The sequence below is a fragment of the Lethenteron reissneri genome, chromosome 40, assembly GCF_015708825.2.
Source record: "Lethenteron reissneri isolate LAM-NWPU_2019-01 chromosome 40, ASM1570882v1, whole genome shotgun sequence".
NCBI lineage: Eukaryota > Metazoa > Chordata > Hyperoartia > Petromyzontiformes > Petromyzontidae > Lethenteron > Lethenteron reissneri.
Genome location: NC_083818.1, coordinates 12,617,509 through 12,635,566, shown reverse-complemented (window position 1 = coordinate 12,635,566; position 18,058 = coordinate 12,617,509). Strand labels below are relative to the sequence as shown.

Below are 18,058 nucleotides of genomic sequence, written 5' to 3'. Positions count from 1 at the left end.
TCACCCCCCCCTGCATAGCTCGCAGCCGTCCCGGCTGCAACAATTTCAATAAAGGTACCTTTACCCCTTGACCCTCGTGTGTGCCTCATTTTTTTTCAACAGAACGCGAATTGAACAACAACAATAACCATACCCCTGAAGGGAGTATAAACCGACGCGCCCCCCCCCCCCCCAAATAAATACGAGATCCGTAAAAGCAAAGTATATACATTCGCCAGGAACCCCCAGCGCACACACAACACACACACAACACACACAACACACACACAACACACACACACACAACAACAACATGCCAGGAGCGCCCCACCAACGCAGCGCACAGTAACCATTACACGTGAAAATATTAAAAAAAACAATTTTTTTTTTCTTATTTCTGTGCATTACAAGAGTCTGCGCATTCGTGCGCGCGTCCTTGCCGCAGGCCCGTCACATGGGCCAACCCCAGATGGCGGGCCATCCGGTGACAGCTGTCCCTTTCGAGGTGAGTCCGCGATTGAAGTGGCGAGACCCTCGGCATCCCCCGTGTGGGTTGTTGGGCGCGAGCCCGTCATTCCTGATGTACCTGGGGGTGGAACAACCGGCAAGACGTCAGGCGAGCGCAACAGAGACGGACCCTTCGAGTCGGTCGACCCCCCACATGTTTGGCCCTGCGTGTGTGGAGTGGGGCCTCGCACCGCAACGAAGGGTTTCAGCCTAGAGGGGTGAACGAACCACCGGCGCTTCCCCCACTTGATACGAACGCACTGAGGTCGCAAAACCTCGACCACCTCGACGGGGCCCCGCCACGGCCGCACCAGCTTCGAGGAGGTCGCGAGTGGTACCTGGGGACAGTGCAGCCATGCCCTGTCCCCTGGCTTCCACTGCAGCACGTGCGCGCGTGCCAGTCTGAGGCGCTCATTCGCCTTTTGACGCCTGTCGGAATTTAGCCTGGCAGCATCCCGTGCCTCCGTGAGTTTTTCAAGGTTAAATTTAACGTGTTCGTCCAATTTTGTCTTACCCAGTGGCGCGGGGATCTGCAGCTGTGCCCGAACAGGTGGGTCATGTTCGCGGCCATACATAAGAAAGAAGGGTGAAAATCCCGTTGCAGCATGGGGGGCCAATCTATATGCTGCCAGGACCCCTTGAATTTGCAAGTCCCAATTGGTCTGTGACTCCGAAACCTGGTGCGACAACATAGACGTGATGGTGCGATGCAGACGCTCGACCATCCCGTCAGTCTGCGGGTGATAGGGAGAGGTACGAATTTTCTTCGTTCCCAGGAGATCACAAACCTGTTTGAGGAGTTTCCCGGAAAATGTTTTACCCTGGTCGGTCAGCAGCCGCTCCGGAGCACCTTTGTCCATGACGTAGCCTTGGACAAAGGCGTCCACGATGGCTGCTGCCGACTGATTGGCCAGGGGCCAGGCCATAGGCCAGCGCGTAAAGTACTCAACCCCTGTTAACAAATATCTATTGCCCCTAGGGGTGGCGGGAAATGGGCCCAGGATATCCAGCGCTACAAGTTCGTTCACCCTGGAGACTGTGATGGACTGCAACGGCGGGTTCGACTCCCGTGCTGGTGGTTTGCGCTGCGCACACCGAGGGCATGCTGCCAACAAATCCGTGACATCCCATGTCATGCCCGGCCAAAAAAAATCAAGCTGGAGCAAGGCGAGGGTCTTTTGGGTACCCAGGTGGAGGAGGCGCTCATGAGCAGCCCACACCACCTTACCCCGTAACCCAGAAGGGACCACCAGCCGGTGACGGTGGGATTTTCCGTCCCAATGCATAAGCAACCCCGCGTGCATTTCCCATGCGTCGGCATCACCCGTCCCACGCCCCCTCTCCCCGGCGCGACGACGCAACGCGAGGAGGGAGGTATCCTCCATCTGGAGGCGCCCCCATTCATTAACGGGCAACCCAAGCAGGGAATCTCTTCCCTGTTCCGCGGTATCATCGGGGAGCGATGTTTCATCATCGGCGGCGGCCGCCAGGACTGGAACCGGCACGCCCTCTGCTGGCCTGCAACGCCCCGACCCCAGGAGGCATGCACATTCGGAGGCGGTTGGCATGCGTGACAGAGCGTCCGCGTTGGTGTGGCGAACGCCCTTACGGTAGGTGGTTTCGAAATAGAAATCCTGGAGGACCTCCAACCATCGGGACAATTGTCCCGATGGCTGTTGAACCTTCAGGGCGTACTGCAGTGCCGCATGATCTGTACGGACGGTGAAATGCTGACCGTACAGATATGGGCGATACTGTTGGATGAAATAGACAATTGCCAACAGTTCCCTACGGGTGACACAATATCTTTGCTCCGCTGGAGACAACACCCGACTGCCGTACGCAACCACCCGTTCCACGCCGTCAACCACCTGGGAAAGCACGCCTCCAATACCCGTGTTGCTCGCGTAGGTGTCGAGCAAAAACGGCCTCGAAAAATCCGGGTAAATCAAGGGAGGAGCTTTCACCAGGGCGTCCCGAAGGGAGCAGAAAGCAGCATCCTCATCCCAACCCCAGTGGAACCGAACCCCTTTAGATGTTAAAGCGTGTAGGGGCTTGGCAATCGTCGCAAAATTAGCGACGAAGCGTCGGTAATACGACGCGAAGCCAATAAAACTCCTCACCTCTCCCACCGAGGTAGGAGTCGGCCAGGAGCTGACACACTGCGTTTTGGCGGGATCGGTAGCGATACCCGAGCGCCCTCCGATGTGCCCCAAATAACGCACCGACTCGCGAAACAAATGGCATTTTTGGGGCTTAAATTTCAAATTAGCAGCCCGCATCTTTTGGAAAACCGCCCGCAACCTCTGGAGATGTTCGTCAAAAGTTTTTCCAAAGACAATAACGTCATCCAAATAAATCAGGCACGACTCCCATTGCAATCCAGCCAAAACCAATTCCATCAATCGCTGGAAAGTTGCCGGCGCTGAGTGTAAGCCCATCGGCAACCGGTTGAATTGGAACAGGCCGTGCGGTGTACGGAAAGCAGTTTTAGGCTTTGAATCATCGTCCAGAGGAAGCTGCCAGAATCCCGAAAGTAAATCTAGTGTGGAGAAGAATCGCGCTCCCGCCAAGGCGTCCAGCGATTCGTCCATCCGTGGGAGCGGGTATGCGTCGGCCACCGAAATTTTATTAAGGCGCCGAAAATCCACGCAAAACCGCAACGAGCCGTCCTGCTTTTTAACCAGGACAATCGGCGCTCCCCAAGGGCTGGTGGAGGGAGAAATGATGTCGGCGGCTAACATGTCATCGACAGCCGATTTGACATGGTCCTTTTCGGCGGGACTCAACCGAAACGGATTTTGGCGAATTGGCGCGCTGTCACCCGTGTCAATATGGTGACGCAGCAGATGAGTACAACCCAAATCGTATTTATTCCGACTGAAAACGTCGGAAAATTCCTTCAGTAGCGATCTAAGCTGTTGGCGCTCTGAATTGGACAGGTCCGTCGATCCCGCACAAAGCGCGTCGAGCCACCCTTCATCGCTGTCCGAATGCGGGTGCGTCCGGGAAACAGTGCCAACGTGGTTCTCGACAGGTTCCTCGCAGGGCACCGGCGTCGCGTGAGCGAGCACCGTCCCTTGAGGAACCACTACTGTCTGCGACCCCACATTGAGGACCGCGATGAAAGGGTCCCCGTCCCCTCTTACGACGGTCTGGGCCGGAATTAAATGAGGTCCATTAACCCCGGCCCTAGACGGTCCCAGCAAAACACCCTGATCCCCAACGCCCTTAGCGAAGGGCCTACGAAGTTTCAGAGGCACTAACATTTGAGCTCCCGGCGGCACACGAACTGTTTTAACGACGAACGCCGGTACTGTTGCGAACGCCGTCCGAGCCGCAGCAGGGGAAGGCAGGAACGCCATGCGTCGCCCCGACGGAAGCTCAATGCATCCTTGGTCGATCAAAATACGAATCGGCATTTTGCCTAAGAAGTCCGTCCCCAGCAGGCACGGAACCGCCAGCGAGGAGGAAACAAAAATCGGCCCCGACAATTTGATGTCCCCGATAGAAATTTGCGCTCGAATCTGTCCCATGATGCCGAGAGAGCCCCCGTTAGCGGCATAGAATGGGACGTTAACCGGCAGTAAAGGACGGCTCTGTACAGGTAGAATATTGTAAATTAGCTCCGAAATGATTGTCGCCGATGCCCCCGTATCGACTTGGATGCGTACTTCTACTCCGTCAATGTGTCCGACCACGGCCGACGACCCCGACGACGCGGCCACCACGCGATGGGCTAACACGGACCACTGCCCGGGCTCGATTTGAGTCCCCGCAGTGATCCGTGTTGGCCCGTCGCAGCGCAACATCGGCCCCCCGTTCGTTGTGGTGCGAGAGTGTGTGACAGGTGAGTGCTTTGGCCAAACATGTGTGGTGCCGCGACTCGCCGGATCATGTTGCTGGAACTTGGGAGGAGGAGGGCCGGCGTCCTGACGAGGCGTCGTCCCGCGCTGTCGAGGAGAGCGGCACCCTGAGGCGACGTGGCCCCGGACGCCGCAGTTGAAACAACATGGGAGCGCCGTCGGAGATGATGGACGGTCGAAGCGGCTCGACCCGTCCCGGCCCGACCGTGCTCCTGTCGCCTGTTGCCGTCGGTGGTCGACGGCGTAGAGCTCTTCCGTCGGAAGGGTGGCTGCAGCCACCGCACGCCCGGCTGATGCCCTGCTGGCTTTCCGCCGCAGTGACAGAAGGTTGGCGTGGAGGAGCCACGCAGCCTGGAGAGAAGTCATCTCCGCGTCCTCCTGTGCGACGACAGCGATGTCGAGGTCGTCTGCCAGGAGGAGGATCTTTTCCGTGACCATCGCGTCCACGCCGTCGTCATCCATACGAGGAAAGGCCGTCTTCGCCATCGCCAGGAGGCTCGTCCGGTATGCCAGGGGCGACTCCTTTTCACCCCGCTTGCGATCGTAAAACTGCTGTCGGCATTCAGCTGAAGGTCCATAGACCCCGCCCAGCAGCTGTAGCGCCATCGGCAGCGTAGAACGCTTCTCCCTCGGCGCCGATGTGAGGGCGGCGAGCGCGTCGCCATCGAGGAGCGCCGGCAGCGCGCAGAGAGCCTCATCGTCCGACCAGTTTGCCATTTCTTGGTGGGCGAGGAAGCGTCGCCGAAAGCCGCCCCAGTCTCCCTCCGCGCCGACAAACTCCTTAAGCGGGGGCAGTCTCTGGTGTAGCGCAGCGGTTGTTGTAGAACCCCGCAGGTTGTTGTCACCACGACTCGGCTGTGGCTCGGCGCGAACGGCCGATGGAATCGCCTGTCGCAGCTGCGATGACGCACCCTCCGCCAGTGATGACGCGGCAGCTCCAGCGAGGCCGATGTCGGAGCCGATGTTCAAGCTGGCCACGCCCTGAGCAGCCGCCGCGTCGATGGCGGGAAATTCAAATTTCGACTCTTCTGAAATGGCGGGAAGGCGCCCCGGTCGTCGGCTCCCCTCGCCCCGTGGTGGACCACCAGCCCCCAATCGCGTGATGGTCTCTAGCGTGGCGGCAGCGGCATACAGCAGCTCCGCCAGCCTTTCGTGGGCCAGCCGTAACGCGTCTGGCTGCGGCCCCTCTTCATTCCGATGCCCCGGTAAGAAGGTGTCAGGCCCCGGCTGCACCATGTCTTGTGGAGCCGTCTCGGGCTCGACGATCTCAGCAGTGTCTTCCTCCTGCGGTACTCTGGCCCGAGCTGTATTGCGCGTTTCCATGTTCGTAGTACTTCTGACTCCAGTTGAAGTACCGGTGAGGACGCTTGACACCGAGGTTGAGGCACACGTGTATTTATTTTACATTCGTCACGACAGGACAGCACTAGAGGGGGTATCGGCCCCCTCACCCGTATAACTGGGGATACACCACTAGCTATCCCTGACCTACCCCGAGTCCTCCACTAACGGGCTAGGGGAGGCTGTCTGGCCCGACACTGGTGAGTCGGGCTACGGTACCCGGAATCCCAGAGTGCTGACTCTGGTTCACGGGACCACGCCGCTGGCTCGGTCCTGCGCGGCCCTGACAAGGGCGGCGTCTCAGGGGAGTCCAGGGCTCTAGCTACCCGGGTCTTCAATCTTCCCTCCTTTGTTCTAATACTGCCCCGAGCTCTCTCTGTCATCCCTTTTTATACCCCCTCCAGGATCACAACCCCGGGCAGCCCTACCCCCAGGCTGCCCAATGCGGACGTCGTTGCGGGCACCCCCCCCGCTTACTCCCGGGGCTCCGCCCACTGTGTTTGTTCGCCGTTTGATCTTATGTACAAACAGCCCCTCCATAACAGCCCTACATAGGGGTTAGAATTAGGGTTACGGGTTAGGGTTATGGTTAGGGTGCGGGTTAGAGTTATGGTTATGGTTTTAGGGTAGGGTTAGGGGTTAAGTTTAGGGTTAGAGGCTAGGGTTTAGGGGTTAGGGTTAGGGCTAAGGATTAGGGCACCTATGCAGTTTTATGCCAAAATCATCTAAATTTTCATAGCTACATTTTCCAAAAAAAAGTGAATTCCTCCCTTTTGTTAAGCATTAGTATGTTATATATTGCATTAAAAGTAGGATATTTCACCATGAACATTTCATGTATAAATCCTTTATATGCGTGGCGGCTAGAGTCCTCTCGTCCTCTGGCTTGAGATGGCTGCCACCTATGGGTCAGATGATTGTCTGTCAGTATTAAGCAATTGGTAATTAAATATTTAATTTGTTTTCCCTAAACAGTGTAACATTTTGGGAATTTTTTTCACGAACATTAATTGTCTCGCACAACGAGTCTGTGTGCAAAATGTCAGCTCGATTGGATCACGGGAAGTGGGTTAAAAATACGACCGAATGATTTGCACTGTCGTAAGCAAGCAAGCAAGCACGCAAGCACGCAAGCAAGCGAAATTAATATAAAGGATTTAAAAAAGAAAATCGGCATACTAACCTATGCCGTTTTTGGCCAATATTGGCCAAATTTTTACAGCTTTCTTTTTCAACAAAAGTTAATTCCTCCCTTTTGTTTAGCATTAGTATGTTATATATTGCATTAAAAGTAGGATATTTCACCATGTACATTTCATGTAAAAAAGAAAATCGGCATACTAACCTATGCCGTTTTTGGCCACATTTGGCCAAATTTTTACAGCTTTATTTTTGGAAAAAAGTTAATTCATCCATTGTATTTACCATTAGTATGCTATGTATTAGATTAAAAGTGGAAAATTTTGCGATTAAATGTTCACGTCCCAAAAAAAACCCGACAAACTAACCTCTGCTGTTTATGGCCAAAATGAGCCAAATTCCCATAGCTTTATTTTACAACAACAAGTGCATTCCTCCATTGTGTTTGCCGTAGTATTCTACATATTACGTACAAAATTAAAAATTTCACGATACATTTTTCAACTCACAGAAAATCGGCACACATTTTTTAGCCAAAAAGCAAATTGGCATACTAATCTATGCCGTTTTTGGACAAAATTGTGTTCGGGTTTGGGTGAAGGTTAGGGGTTAAGGTAAGAGGTTAGAGGAAGAGGTTGGGGGTTAGGGCAAGGGGGTTGGGGTTAGGGGTTAGGGTGAATGTTAGAGGTTGGGGTAGGAGTTAGGGTTTAGGGTTAGGGTCATTTAGGGTTAGGGGTTAGGGTTAGCGTTAGAGTTTAGGGTTAGGGGTTATGGTTAAAGGTTAGGGTTAGGGCTAGGAGATGAGGGTTATCGGTTAGGGGTTAGGGTTAGAGGTTAGGGCTAGGGCTAGGGGATGAGATTCAGGGTTAGGGTTAGGGGTTAATTTTAGGGTTAGGGGCTAGGGTTTAGGTTTAGGGGTTAGGGTTATGGCTGAGGGTTAGGGTTGGGGTAGTCAGGATTAGGGCACCTATGCAGTTTTATTCCAAAATCATCCACATTTTCATAGGTACATTTTCCAAAGAAAAAGTGAATTCCTCCCTTTTGTTTAGCATTAGTATGCTAAATATTGCATTAAAAGTAGGATATTTCACCATGAACATTTCATGTAAAAAGAAGCAAATCGGCAAACTAACCTATGCCGTTTTTGGCCAATATTGGCCAAATTTTTACAGCTTTCTTTTTTAACAAAAGTTCATTCATCCATTGTATTTACCCTTAGTATGCTATGTATTAGATTAAAAGTGGAACATTTTAGGACTAAATGTTCACGTCCCAAAAAAAACGACATACTAACCTCTGTTGTTTATGGCCAAAATGAGCCAAATTCCCATAGCTTTATTTTACAAGTGCATTCCTCCATTGTGTTTGCTGTAATATTCTACATATTACGTACAAAATTAAAAATGTCACGATACATTTTTCAACTCACAGAAAATCGGCACACCTTTTTTAGCCAAAAAGCAAATTGGCATACTAATCTATGCCGTTTTTGGACAAAATTGTGTTTGGCTTTGGGTGAAGGTTAGGGGTTAAGGTAAGAGGTTAGAGGAAGAGGTTAGGGGTTAGGGCAAGGGGTTTGGGGTTAGGGTGAATGTTAGGGGTTAGGGTTTAGGATTAGGGTCATTTAGGGTTAGGGGTTAGGGTTAACGTTAGAGTTTAGGGTTAGGGGTTAGGGTTAGAGGTTAGGGCTAGGGGATGAGGTTCAGGGTTTAGGGTTAGGGGTTAGGGTTAGAGGTTAGGGTTAGCGGATGAGGTTCAGGGTTTAGGGTTAGGGTTAGGGGTTACGGTTAGGGGTTATGGTTAGGGTAGGATTTGGTGGGGATTAGGGTCAATGTTATGTTTAGTGTTAGGGTTAGGGGTTATGGTTAGGGGTTATGGTTATGGGTTAGGGTTAGGGGATGTACGGTATATACGGTGTGAAAGAAGTTCAACATACACACGAACATGGACACTCGCTAAATAACCTAACCATCATGGACACTCGCTAAATAACCTAACCATCATGGACACTCGCCAAATAACCTAACCAACATGGACACTCGCTAAATAACCTAGCCATCATGGACACTCGCCAAATAACCTAACCAACATGGACACTCGCTATATAACCTAACCATCATGGACACTCGCTAAATAACCTAACCATCATGGACACTCGCCAAATAACCTAACCATCACGGACACTCGCTAAATAACCTAGCCATCATGGACACTCGCCAAATAACCTAACCAACATGGACACTCGCCAAATAACCTAACCAACATGGACACTCGCTAAATAACCTAACCAACATGGACACTCGCTAAATGACCTAACCATCATGGACACTCGCTAAATAACCTAACCAACATGGGCACTCGCTAAATGACCTAACCATCATGGACACTCGCTAAATAACCTAACCATCATGAACACTCGCTAAATAACCTAACCAACATGGACACTCGCTAAATAACCTAACCATCATGGACACTCGCTAAATAACCTAATCATCATGGACACTCGCTAAATAACCTAACCATCAAACTGCACTCCATTGCTGGAAAATACTACACGTCTATGGGACCACCAACACCCTACAGGGACAACCTGCATGCCCTTGCTCAAGAGATCCTACGTTAAATATGATATTATGCTTTACAGCTTCTTACATTTATTTAGGAAAATTAACCAAAGCTGATGGATGCACAAATAGAAGCATACACGGAAATCTTGGAAGACATTGAGACTACAAATCGAGTCATTTGTATCCTTGATGCACCTGCCAGTACTGGGAAGACCTTGGTTTTAAAACTGCTCCTCGCAAAGGCTCGCCAGAGAGAGAGAATTGCTCTAGCTGTGGCATCATCGGGGATTGCTGTGTAAGTCGATGTGTGAGTCGATGTGTGTCAGTCGCTGTGTGTGTTTGTCTATGTGTGTCAGTTGATGTGTGTATGTACGTCGATGTGTATGTGTGTTAGTCCATGTGTGTGTTAGTCCATGTTTGTGTAAGCCAATGTGTTTGTGTGAATCGATATGTGTAACTCCATATGTGTATATCTAAAGTCCATGTCTGTGTGAGTCCGTATGTGTGTGTAGGCCAATGTGTGTGTGTCTATGTGTAGAGGAGTAATATGGGGGTGTGACGTCATGCTCGCTGTCCAGTACGATGACGTCATGGGATGTGACGTTATGCTTGCTGGGCGAGGCGATGACGTCATGTCTCCTCTAGGTACTTAAGGAGGACCCCGTGACGAAAGTAGGGTCACTTTGGGAGCCCGGGATAGAGAGCGGTTGAATAGCCAGCCAGCGGTAGAGCTTAGGGAGTCTGGAGAGAAGCCAGCCGCAGTGATAGAAGAAGGTGCTGCTCTCCCCGGTCGGTGTTGGCTGAACCCCCGATCCGACTCGACGGAGAGAGCCCTGGAGCTCTCTTCACAGAGTGAAGGTTCGTGTGAAGAAACCTAGTGAAGGACCCCTACCCCTGGGGAAGTTATCCGAAATGCTTAATAAATAACTGGCGCAAGCCCTTAACTGAAGACCTGCCTCTGCATCGTCATTTGCACCTCAACATTTGTATGCGAGTCCATGTGTGTGTGTAAATCGATGTGTGTTCGAGTCGCTGTAGGTGTGTACGTCGATTTGTGTAACTCCATGTGTGTGTATCTAAAGCGAATGTCTGTGTGTGCGAGTCGATGTGTTTGTGTGTGTGGGTCGATGTTTGTGTGTCTAAGTCCATGTGTGTGTCTTTCGGCCGGGCAACGCCAGGTACTTCCCACTAGTACTCTTATATGAGCGCACTTAATCTATCTGTGATGAACCCTGCACTTTCCATCGTTTTCATGCAGGGGACGCTGTAAACCTACGCGCCCCCTGCATGAACGACGGAGGCACAGAGACAGACGGTCGATCGCGTTGGAATTGATCTGCAGACGGCAGTCTTCTGGCACGGCCAGCTCTGTGTCACCTCATCTCAATCCCGCGATCCCAACCAGGAGAAAGTCCGCATCAAACCGAATCCCCGGCAAGGCCATCTACTTAACGACTAGAGAAAATTCACACGAAATGTCGTTTTCAATGAAGTCTTTCAGATGTAAAATGATATAAGCTTTTATTGAAGAAACACAATTTAAAACATAATACAATTCAAAGTTGTTTCAATTTAAAACTTCAAAACGGAGCATTGGGTGCTTGCGTGGATGCGTCTTTCGTGTGCAATTTTCTTCGTGACTTTCCTGGCCCAAGGCAGTAAATGGTTGTGAGGGGCACCGCAGGCGGTCAGGCTTGCTTCAACCCATGGTTGTCAAAATCCAGACGTTAATTGGCAAGGACCATTTCTTGTCCTAGTTCGCCAACATATACGACGTCATGCAAAATTCTAATGAGTGTTGTTGTGCAGAATGTATCTACTAGATGTGCTCAGCCTTGTAACCAAATACAAATCTGTACTGTTGTATATGTTGGTTATCAAAATTTGTTATGTTGTATGCGTGCGTGGGTGAAATTATTATGTTGTATATGTGGGTTATGAATATTCAGTGAAAATAATAATAATTAAATGAAATTTGGCCAAATGTGTAATTATCCGGAAATGTTAATTTATGTAATTATGCACATTTTAATTATGCCAATTCGAGAGGTAATCGTATTAATTATGCGAGTGGGTATAATTATGATAATGCAAGTCGTTATGATAACCAGACCCCGCCTCGGTGATGAGGGTGGGTTATCGATCGGAATAAGGCAATTAATCGTATGCAGTTATGCAGGTGTGGTGTAAGTATGCAAGATTGACTTAGATTAACTCGGCATCGTTGTCTAGGTTCGTCTCATTCTCGCTTTAACATTCCCAGAGTGTGTATTTGTGGTTATATTTTAGGTCCCCGATTCACCCCGTTATCGCTTTAACATTTACTGAGTATGTGTTAGTGTGTTTATTAAGGTCACCAAGTTCAGATCTCAACGCAGAAGCAGATCTTATGCATAGATTTCAGGAAAGAATCACACAACCACTTCTGTATTGATCAATTTATTACTAATTCAACCTTAACTATGATATCGTATGCGAACTCTCAATCCCGGAACGTCAACACGGCATCAATACAGTATCATCAACGATTGTCTGATTTCACTTTGACAACGGCACATGGATCCCGCATAACGCGATGGTTGTTAGTGAGAGAGAGAGTCGTTAAAATATGCAAATACTATGCTAAGAAAACCTTAACGTTAATGAATGATTATACTCAATATTGTTCACGCAGTACCGCACTCCTTATTGATCATACGCAACCCTTATCACGTTGTTAGCACCTTGGGTCACGGGACAGTTGAATATTCTGTAGAGGATGCGAGTACGTGCGGCGATTATGACTGAAAGATACTTGAAAGATTATACGGCGATAAAAAAAACACAATCAAAAACAGTTATTATTCTTAAAGGCATCAATCTCAACAGATACATCGGCAGGTTATCTGACAACAGAACGGCTCGGAGTAAGGGCCTGCAACGGTGCTCCTTTTCCGAAGATCGTTATCTTATACCAAGTTTACTAATTGGGGACCAGATCACCTGATAAGGATCCGGTGGGCCACCACTCCCCATGTGAGCGTGGCTCGGCGGAAGGAGGTGCCAAGAATCAGTTCGTATTGATGGATCTGTTGGGAATTTATGCGATTAAGAGTACAGCCCACTAAATATTAAAGATAAAAATTACGAATACTTTTATAAACGACGGATGGCCATCACTCGGTCTCGTTGTGATGCCTTCCCAGCCACGGATGGCTTATGGGTTCGAGTGTGTTTGAGTGGTAAGAGTTGTCTTGAATAGTCGGTGTTCGGAGTCGATTCTTTATGTCAAACAGACGCCTGGTGGTCGTGTGGTGAGGGGGCGGTGCGCGTCATACGTATCAGTCGCTCCCCTGTCACCGTGATGAACTGGTTCGGATGCCCGTTGATACGCTGTCGCAGTTCGGAACTCGGTCGGTAGGTGGCGCCCACAACTCGCTCGCAGCGTGCAGTGTTGGGTCGTCGACCAGGGTGTGCACGGAGCCTCGTCGCCAAACCGCGACCCTCACCACTCCGGCGGCAGCAGAGACCTCCGACTCGGCAGAGGTTGACCCACGCAGGCCGAGTTGAGCTGTCAAGCGGGTCTTGCCCGCCTGCAGAGGAGATGGGGAGCCGCTTGAGTCGCCCCGAGAGCCGGCTTTGGTAAGCCGATCGAACTCGGCAAAGTCCCAGACGAGCTGAAGATGAGTCGAGCCGACCCGCTGGTCGCACTCGCTCCTGAGCCGACCCTCCCGGTCGGGCTCGCTCCTGAGTCGACCCGCTGGTCGCACTCCTGAGTCGACCCGCTGGTCGCACTCCCCACGTGAGCCGACCCGCTGGTCGCACTGGTTTCCAATGCTCAGGATCCTTTCCTTTATGCCGAAAAATCCCCCTGGATCCCGCCCACAAGGCGGGGCTTCTTTCGATTTTTGCTGTGTCAGGATCTGTCCGTAGGCAGGTGTGTCCATGTGTGTGTCCGTACGTCCGTATGTCCTTGTGTGCATCACTCACGGTATATTCCGTTGTCACCCTCCCTCCATAAAACCCACGAGCAAACAATCAGATGTTACAAATTGCCTCGAAGTCGTCTCTCTGTCTGGGTGCAATATTATCTCTTGTCTGGCCTTCTTCATGAACCCAAAACACAGACGTTACAAATCGTCTCATAGGCGTCTTTGTTCGTGTTGCACAACCTGGAGGGAGGGGCAACACTCTCTCCGACCCGGCGCACAAAGAAATGGTTAAGAAGTTTTAAGTTAACATTTGTCCCTTACTATTTCACAGTTATGATTCTGTATGTAACCTAAGGTCTGTCGTTTCCCATCGTGGTGCTTGACTCAAGTGGAGGTGTTTCCCCGAGCGTATACACACTCCTATCCCGCGCTGCGGGGATACAAAGACGGCCGGGATCTCCCTTTCTCTCCGACCCTGGGTTTAACATCGTTTTTTTTATTATGTATTTATATTCGACCTGGTGGTGATTCATCCCGTTATCCTGGCTTTTCCATAAGTTTTACTTTTGTCTTTTCATGCATATGCTTATTACTATTAATTTATTTCCGATATCTTAGGTTAAGGGGTAAGTTTCTTGATCCTAGGAATTCGTATTCCTTGGTGTCTGCATGGTTATATAAGCGGAATATAGTTTACGGTGAATAGCGTTAACATTGATGTTATGTACGATATTATGTATTGTGATGTCTTTAACTTAACTTGTTTGTCAGGGCTTTACTGACACGAAGTTGCATTCCATAGCCCCGCAGTCTTTGCCCCACCCTATCTCTGCTCGCCGTGGTTGTTGCTGTCCAGCTGACGCCGTTAACTCAAGGCCTCATTAATTTCCGTCACTCCTTGTAGGTGAGGGCGGTTGAACCTTGGAGTCAGTTCTGGTTTTTGTCTGCCTGCTTCTTCTTGTGTCCCCTGACCCCGGGAGTTATTATTCTACTTTTATGGTCTGTCGAAGCCCGACTCGCTGTTGCTGGGCTGGTCGTTCCCGGCTTTTTGCTTACGTTTGCAGTTCGCCGTGCTCTTAATTTCCTTCCCTCTTCAACCTTATATCGACTATTCGCTCCTGTCTGGGTGCGATTCAATTTTAACTTAGGAAGGTTCTGATTGTCATATGCTTCGGGTCGAGTTGTATAGAAAGTATTAAAGTATGGAAATAACATTTCATATTGACTTAATGGTGGTGATGGTTCAGTAGGCGTAACTTGTGGCCTGGTTTAATTGGAGTGGGTGTGAATATCAATAACTTTAGCCTACCCTGTTGTTAAATTCCGACTTTAACGTTACTTTAATAGCAATACAGAATAATTGAGCTTTTTGTCTTAACTAGGCGAACGCGAACTTCTGGTGACCCCCGCAGCCTTGTTGTTCAGCTGGGTCTGCCTCCTTGAGAGATATACACCACTCTTATTCTCGTCCCACTGTGGCCATCCAACCTTCTGCTCTGGGAGTGTTATTCTTAATTTCAGGTCAAAGGCCCCCTCACGTTCAGACGTGCAGGGTTGTTTAAATCAGCTCCCTCCCCTGTGCACGTGTTCCAACTAGCTCGGAATCCCTAAACACACAATCAGTGATGATTCCTGGCTTTCTGTGGTTGTGATTTAGACAAAGGCGCCTCTGCTTTCTTCCATTGCCTTTGAGTCGACACTGCCCTATTATTTGCCCATGTGCTGAGGTCATAGAATTCGTTTTGACTTCAGTAATATTAACATTCAGTATTGGATTAGCAAATGGGCAATGGTTCATTGATGTAGCTCGCAGCCTGGTCTCCAATTTGAGCGAGCGCGAGGATCGATACTTTAGCCTACTCTGTTGTTGAATTTCGAATTTTGACGTTACTTTAAAACCATGCAGGATGGTTGGGCTTTTTGCCTTAACTATGTCTGGCTGACACTCCCACTGTCTCTGCCGCCTGCACGGGTGACATGTGCCCGTTCATCAGGCCTTATCTTTCCTTGAAGCAAGGTTGCAAATTCTGCCATCCTAGCCCTCCTCCAGTTCATTACTTAACAACACCTGGTGTTTTGCAGTTTGCTGCGCTTTTGGTGTGTTTCATTCATTAAAAAAAAACAAGTAAAAAGATAATATATAAAAATATCATCAAATATTATTAATCTCAATTTTGGAAGAAGGGTTAGTATACAACAGTACCAAAAATGCATTCCAAATGTGCTCTTAAAATTACCTCCTTGCTATGAAGCAGATCAGCAGACACGACATCTTTCATTTATCGATCTCTCCACAAAACAAAGGAATGTTTTACATAAACTATAACAAGCACAGACTTCTGGGAGTGCGTCAATGATTCAGTGCAAGCCACCTGTGGACCCTTATTGGTGCACAGTGTCTCAAGAGCAGCCGGGCTTGCTTCAACCGATAGCTTCAAACATCCAGACGTAAATCAGTAAGGAGCATTTCTAGCCCTAGTTAGACAAAATTTGTGTCAATACGTAATACCAAATTATAATTCAAGTTGTAGAGAATGTATCTCCTCTACGTGTAACTTTTAAGTGGTATGCCTTGTAACTGATACATGATCCGAGTGTGCTCCCTATTTCAAAGACAATGAGTTGCTCCAGAGGGAGAATGCTTCCTGAAAACACAAAAGTACCCTTTGACCTATATCACAAGAACAATGAGTCTCACCTGAGTTATCTGTACAGGTTACTTCCAAAACACACAGTGTCCTAACATGACTTATTCAATGTTTGACCCTTATAGACAAAATGGTACATGTACACACACAATCAGACAAGTATTCATTAAAAATTAGTGACAGGCATATTAACAAAATTTAAAGACTGCACTGAAATATACTGCATTAGGTTACATCGCATTAAGAAGCTAATTTAAAAAAATACGCACCGTCTGCTTAACAGTGTATGTACAACATACTAATACACCATTCAAAACGAGTCGGCCATTGCATGCTGGCGTCTGGATCAAAATTGAGCAAATTCTAAACATTACCTACAAACTCCACAACTGAGATGCCACATCAACCATCGCCCATATTGACAGGCTCTTGTCCACATGCAGGCCGGTGCAGGGCCACCACCTTGTGCCACACAGGGGCAGCTGCCACTTGGGATGCTCTTCGAGTGTTTGAGACGAGATACGATGCAAAACTCAGAGTTGCCAGAGGCGATTAAGCAAGCACCATATAAATGCAATTATGCTAACATAGTGAATGCTTGGGAGCTTATTGGCTCTAACTCCTAGTTAGAGATCTACCCCACACACAGGTCCACAAAGACTGGCCGCTCTTACCCTGCAGGTTGACCTAGGAACCGAGTGTTTAACTTCACATTATTGTCATTAAAGGCCTGTGACAAAGGTGCATCTATTGGAGCGACATCGTTTCAGGCTTACACATCTACCGGGTCTCCATTCGACTTTGTACTGTCTCAGAGGAAGTCCACCCATACCTCCACTTCCACAAACTGCTGGGAGTTTCCTCGCTCTGCCTCACAGTCAAAATTCTCCTCCTGCTTCACGTTGCCTGCATCGATGTGAAGGTCCGATTTTGGAGTTGAATCTTCATCTTCATATTTTACCTTCACTTCTTCGCTCTTCATCATCACTTCTTCACATTTCACCTCTTCATATTTCACCTCATTACCTATAAAAGTGTCCAAGCTGGGATTTTCTTCCGGTTCTTGTTTCATGAGGGATGGGCTCATTGCGGAACTTTGACTTTCACAAGTTGATTTCAGACTCTGCTCCTGGTGGATCTTCTGATGCTTGTGTTTTCTCTGGTGTACATAAAGATTTGATGAACATGTAAACGCCTTCCCACACACACTGCACCTGAAGGGTTTCTCTCCCGTGTGTGTTCTCTTGTGTGTTACAAGACCATATGGATCTGAAAACGCCTTCCCACACACACTGCACTTGAAGGGTTTATCTCCCGTGTGTGTCCTCAGGTGTCTTTGAAGATGTGGTGACTGTCCAAACGCCTTCCCACACACACTGCACTTGAAGGGTTTCTCTCCCGTGTGTGTTCTCTGGTGTGTTATAAGAACAGATTGATATAAAAATGCCTTCCCACACACGCTGCACTTGAAGCGTTTCTCTCCCGTGTGTGTTCTCTGGTGTTCTACAAGACCAGATGACTGTGCAAACGCCTGCCCACACACACTGCACTTGAAGGTTTTCTCTCCCGTGTGTGTTCTCTGGTGGCCTACAAGAGAAGATGACTGTGCAAACGCCTTCCCACACACACTGCACTTGTAGGGTTTCTCTCCCGTGTGTGTTCTCTGGTGTATTACAAGATAAGATGATTGTGTAAACGCCTTCCCACACACACTGCACTTAAAAGGTTTCTCTCCTGTGTGAGTTCTCTGGTGCCGTGTCAAATTTGCAGTAGAATTCGTGCTGTATGCACACCGATCGCATTGTTTTCTTGTCGTACCGAGCTGCGCCGAGTGTCTTTGCTCCATCAGACCAATTCTGCAGAAGAAGCAACAGCCGCAGACAGAAAAAAAAAATCCACACCATCTACACATCAGTATCGAGGCACAGAGGAATGCATATACAGTCACACGTGACTTACACGTCTATATTTCGATTTAAAGCTTTCGTGACTGCAGGGATTCATCTTCTTGGTTCTTTCGGTAAAGTCACGTAGAAGGGAAGTAATAAAATAATAAAAATCAATCATAATAAAATAATTATCACGACGTTCCGGCCACA

The 18,058-nt window shown here is 49.0% G+C and overlaps 1 protein-coding gene across 1 annotated transcript in view; it reads right to left on the bottom strand.

Moving 5' to 3' along the window:
• Positions 1-10,892: 10,892 nt before the first annotated feature.
• The window catches only part of LOC133352498 (zinc finger protein ZFP2-like), a 42,506-nt gene continuing 35,340 nt past the window's right edge, over positions 10,893-18,058 (bottom strand). The window contains exon 4 of the mRNA XM_061568179.1: positions 10,893-17,740. Coding sequence (XP_061424163.1) covers positions 16,771-17,740 — 970 coding nt within the window. The 3' untranslated portion in view covers positions 10,893-16,770. The remainder of the gene's footprint in view (positions 17,741-18,058) is intronic.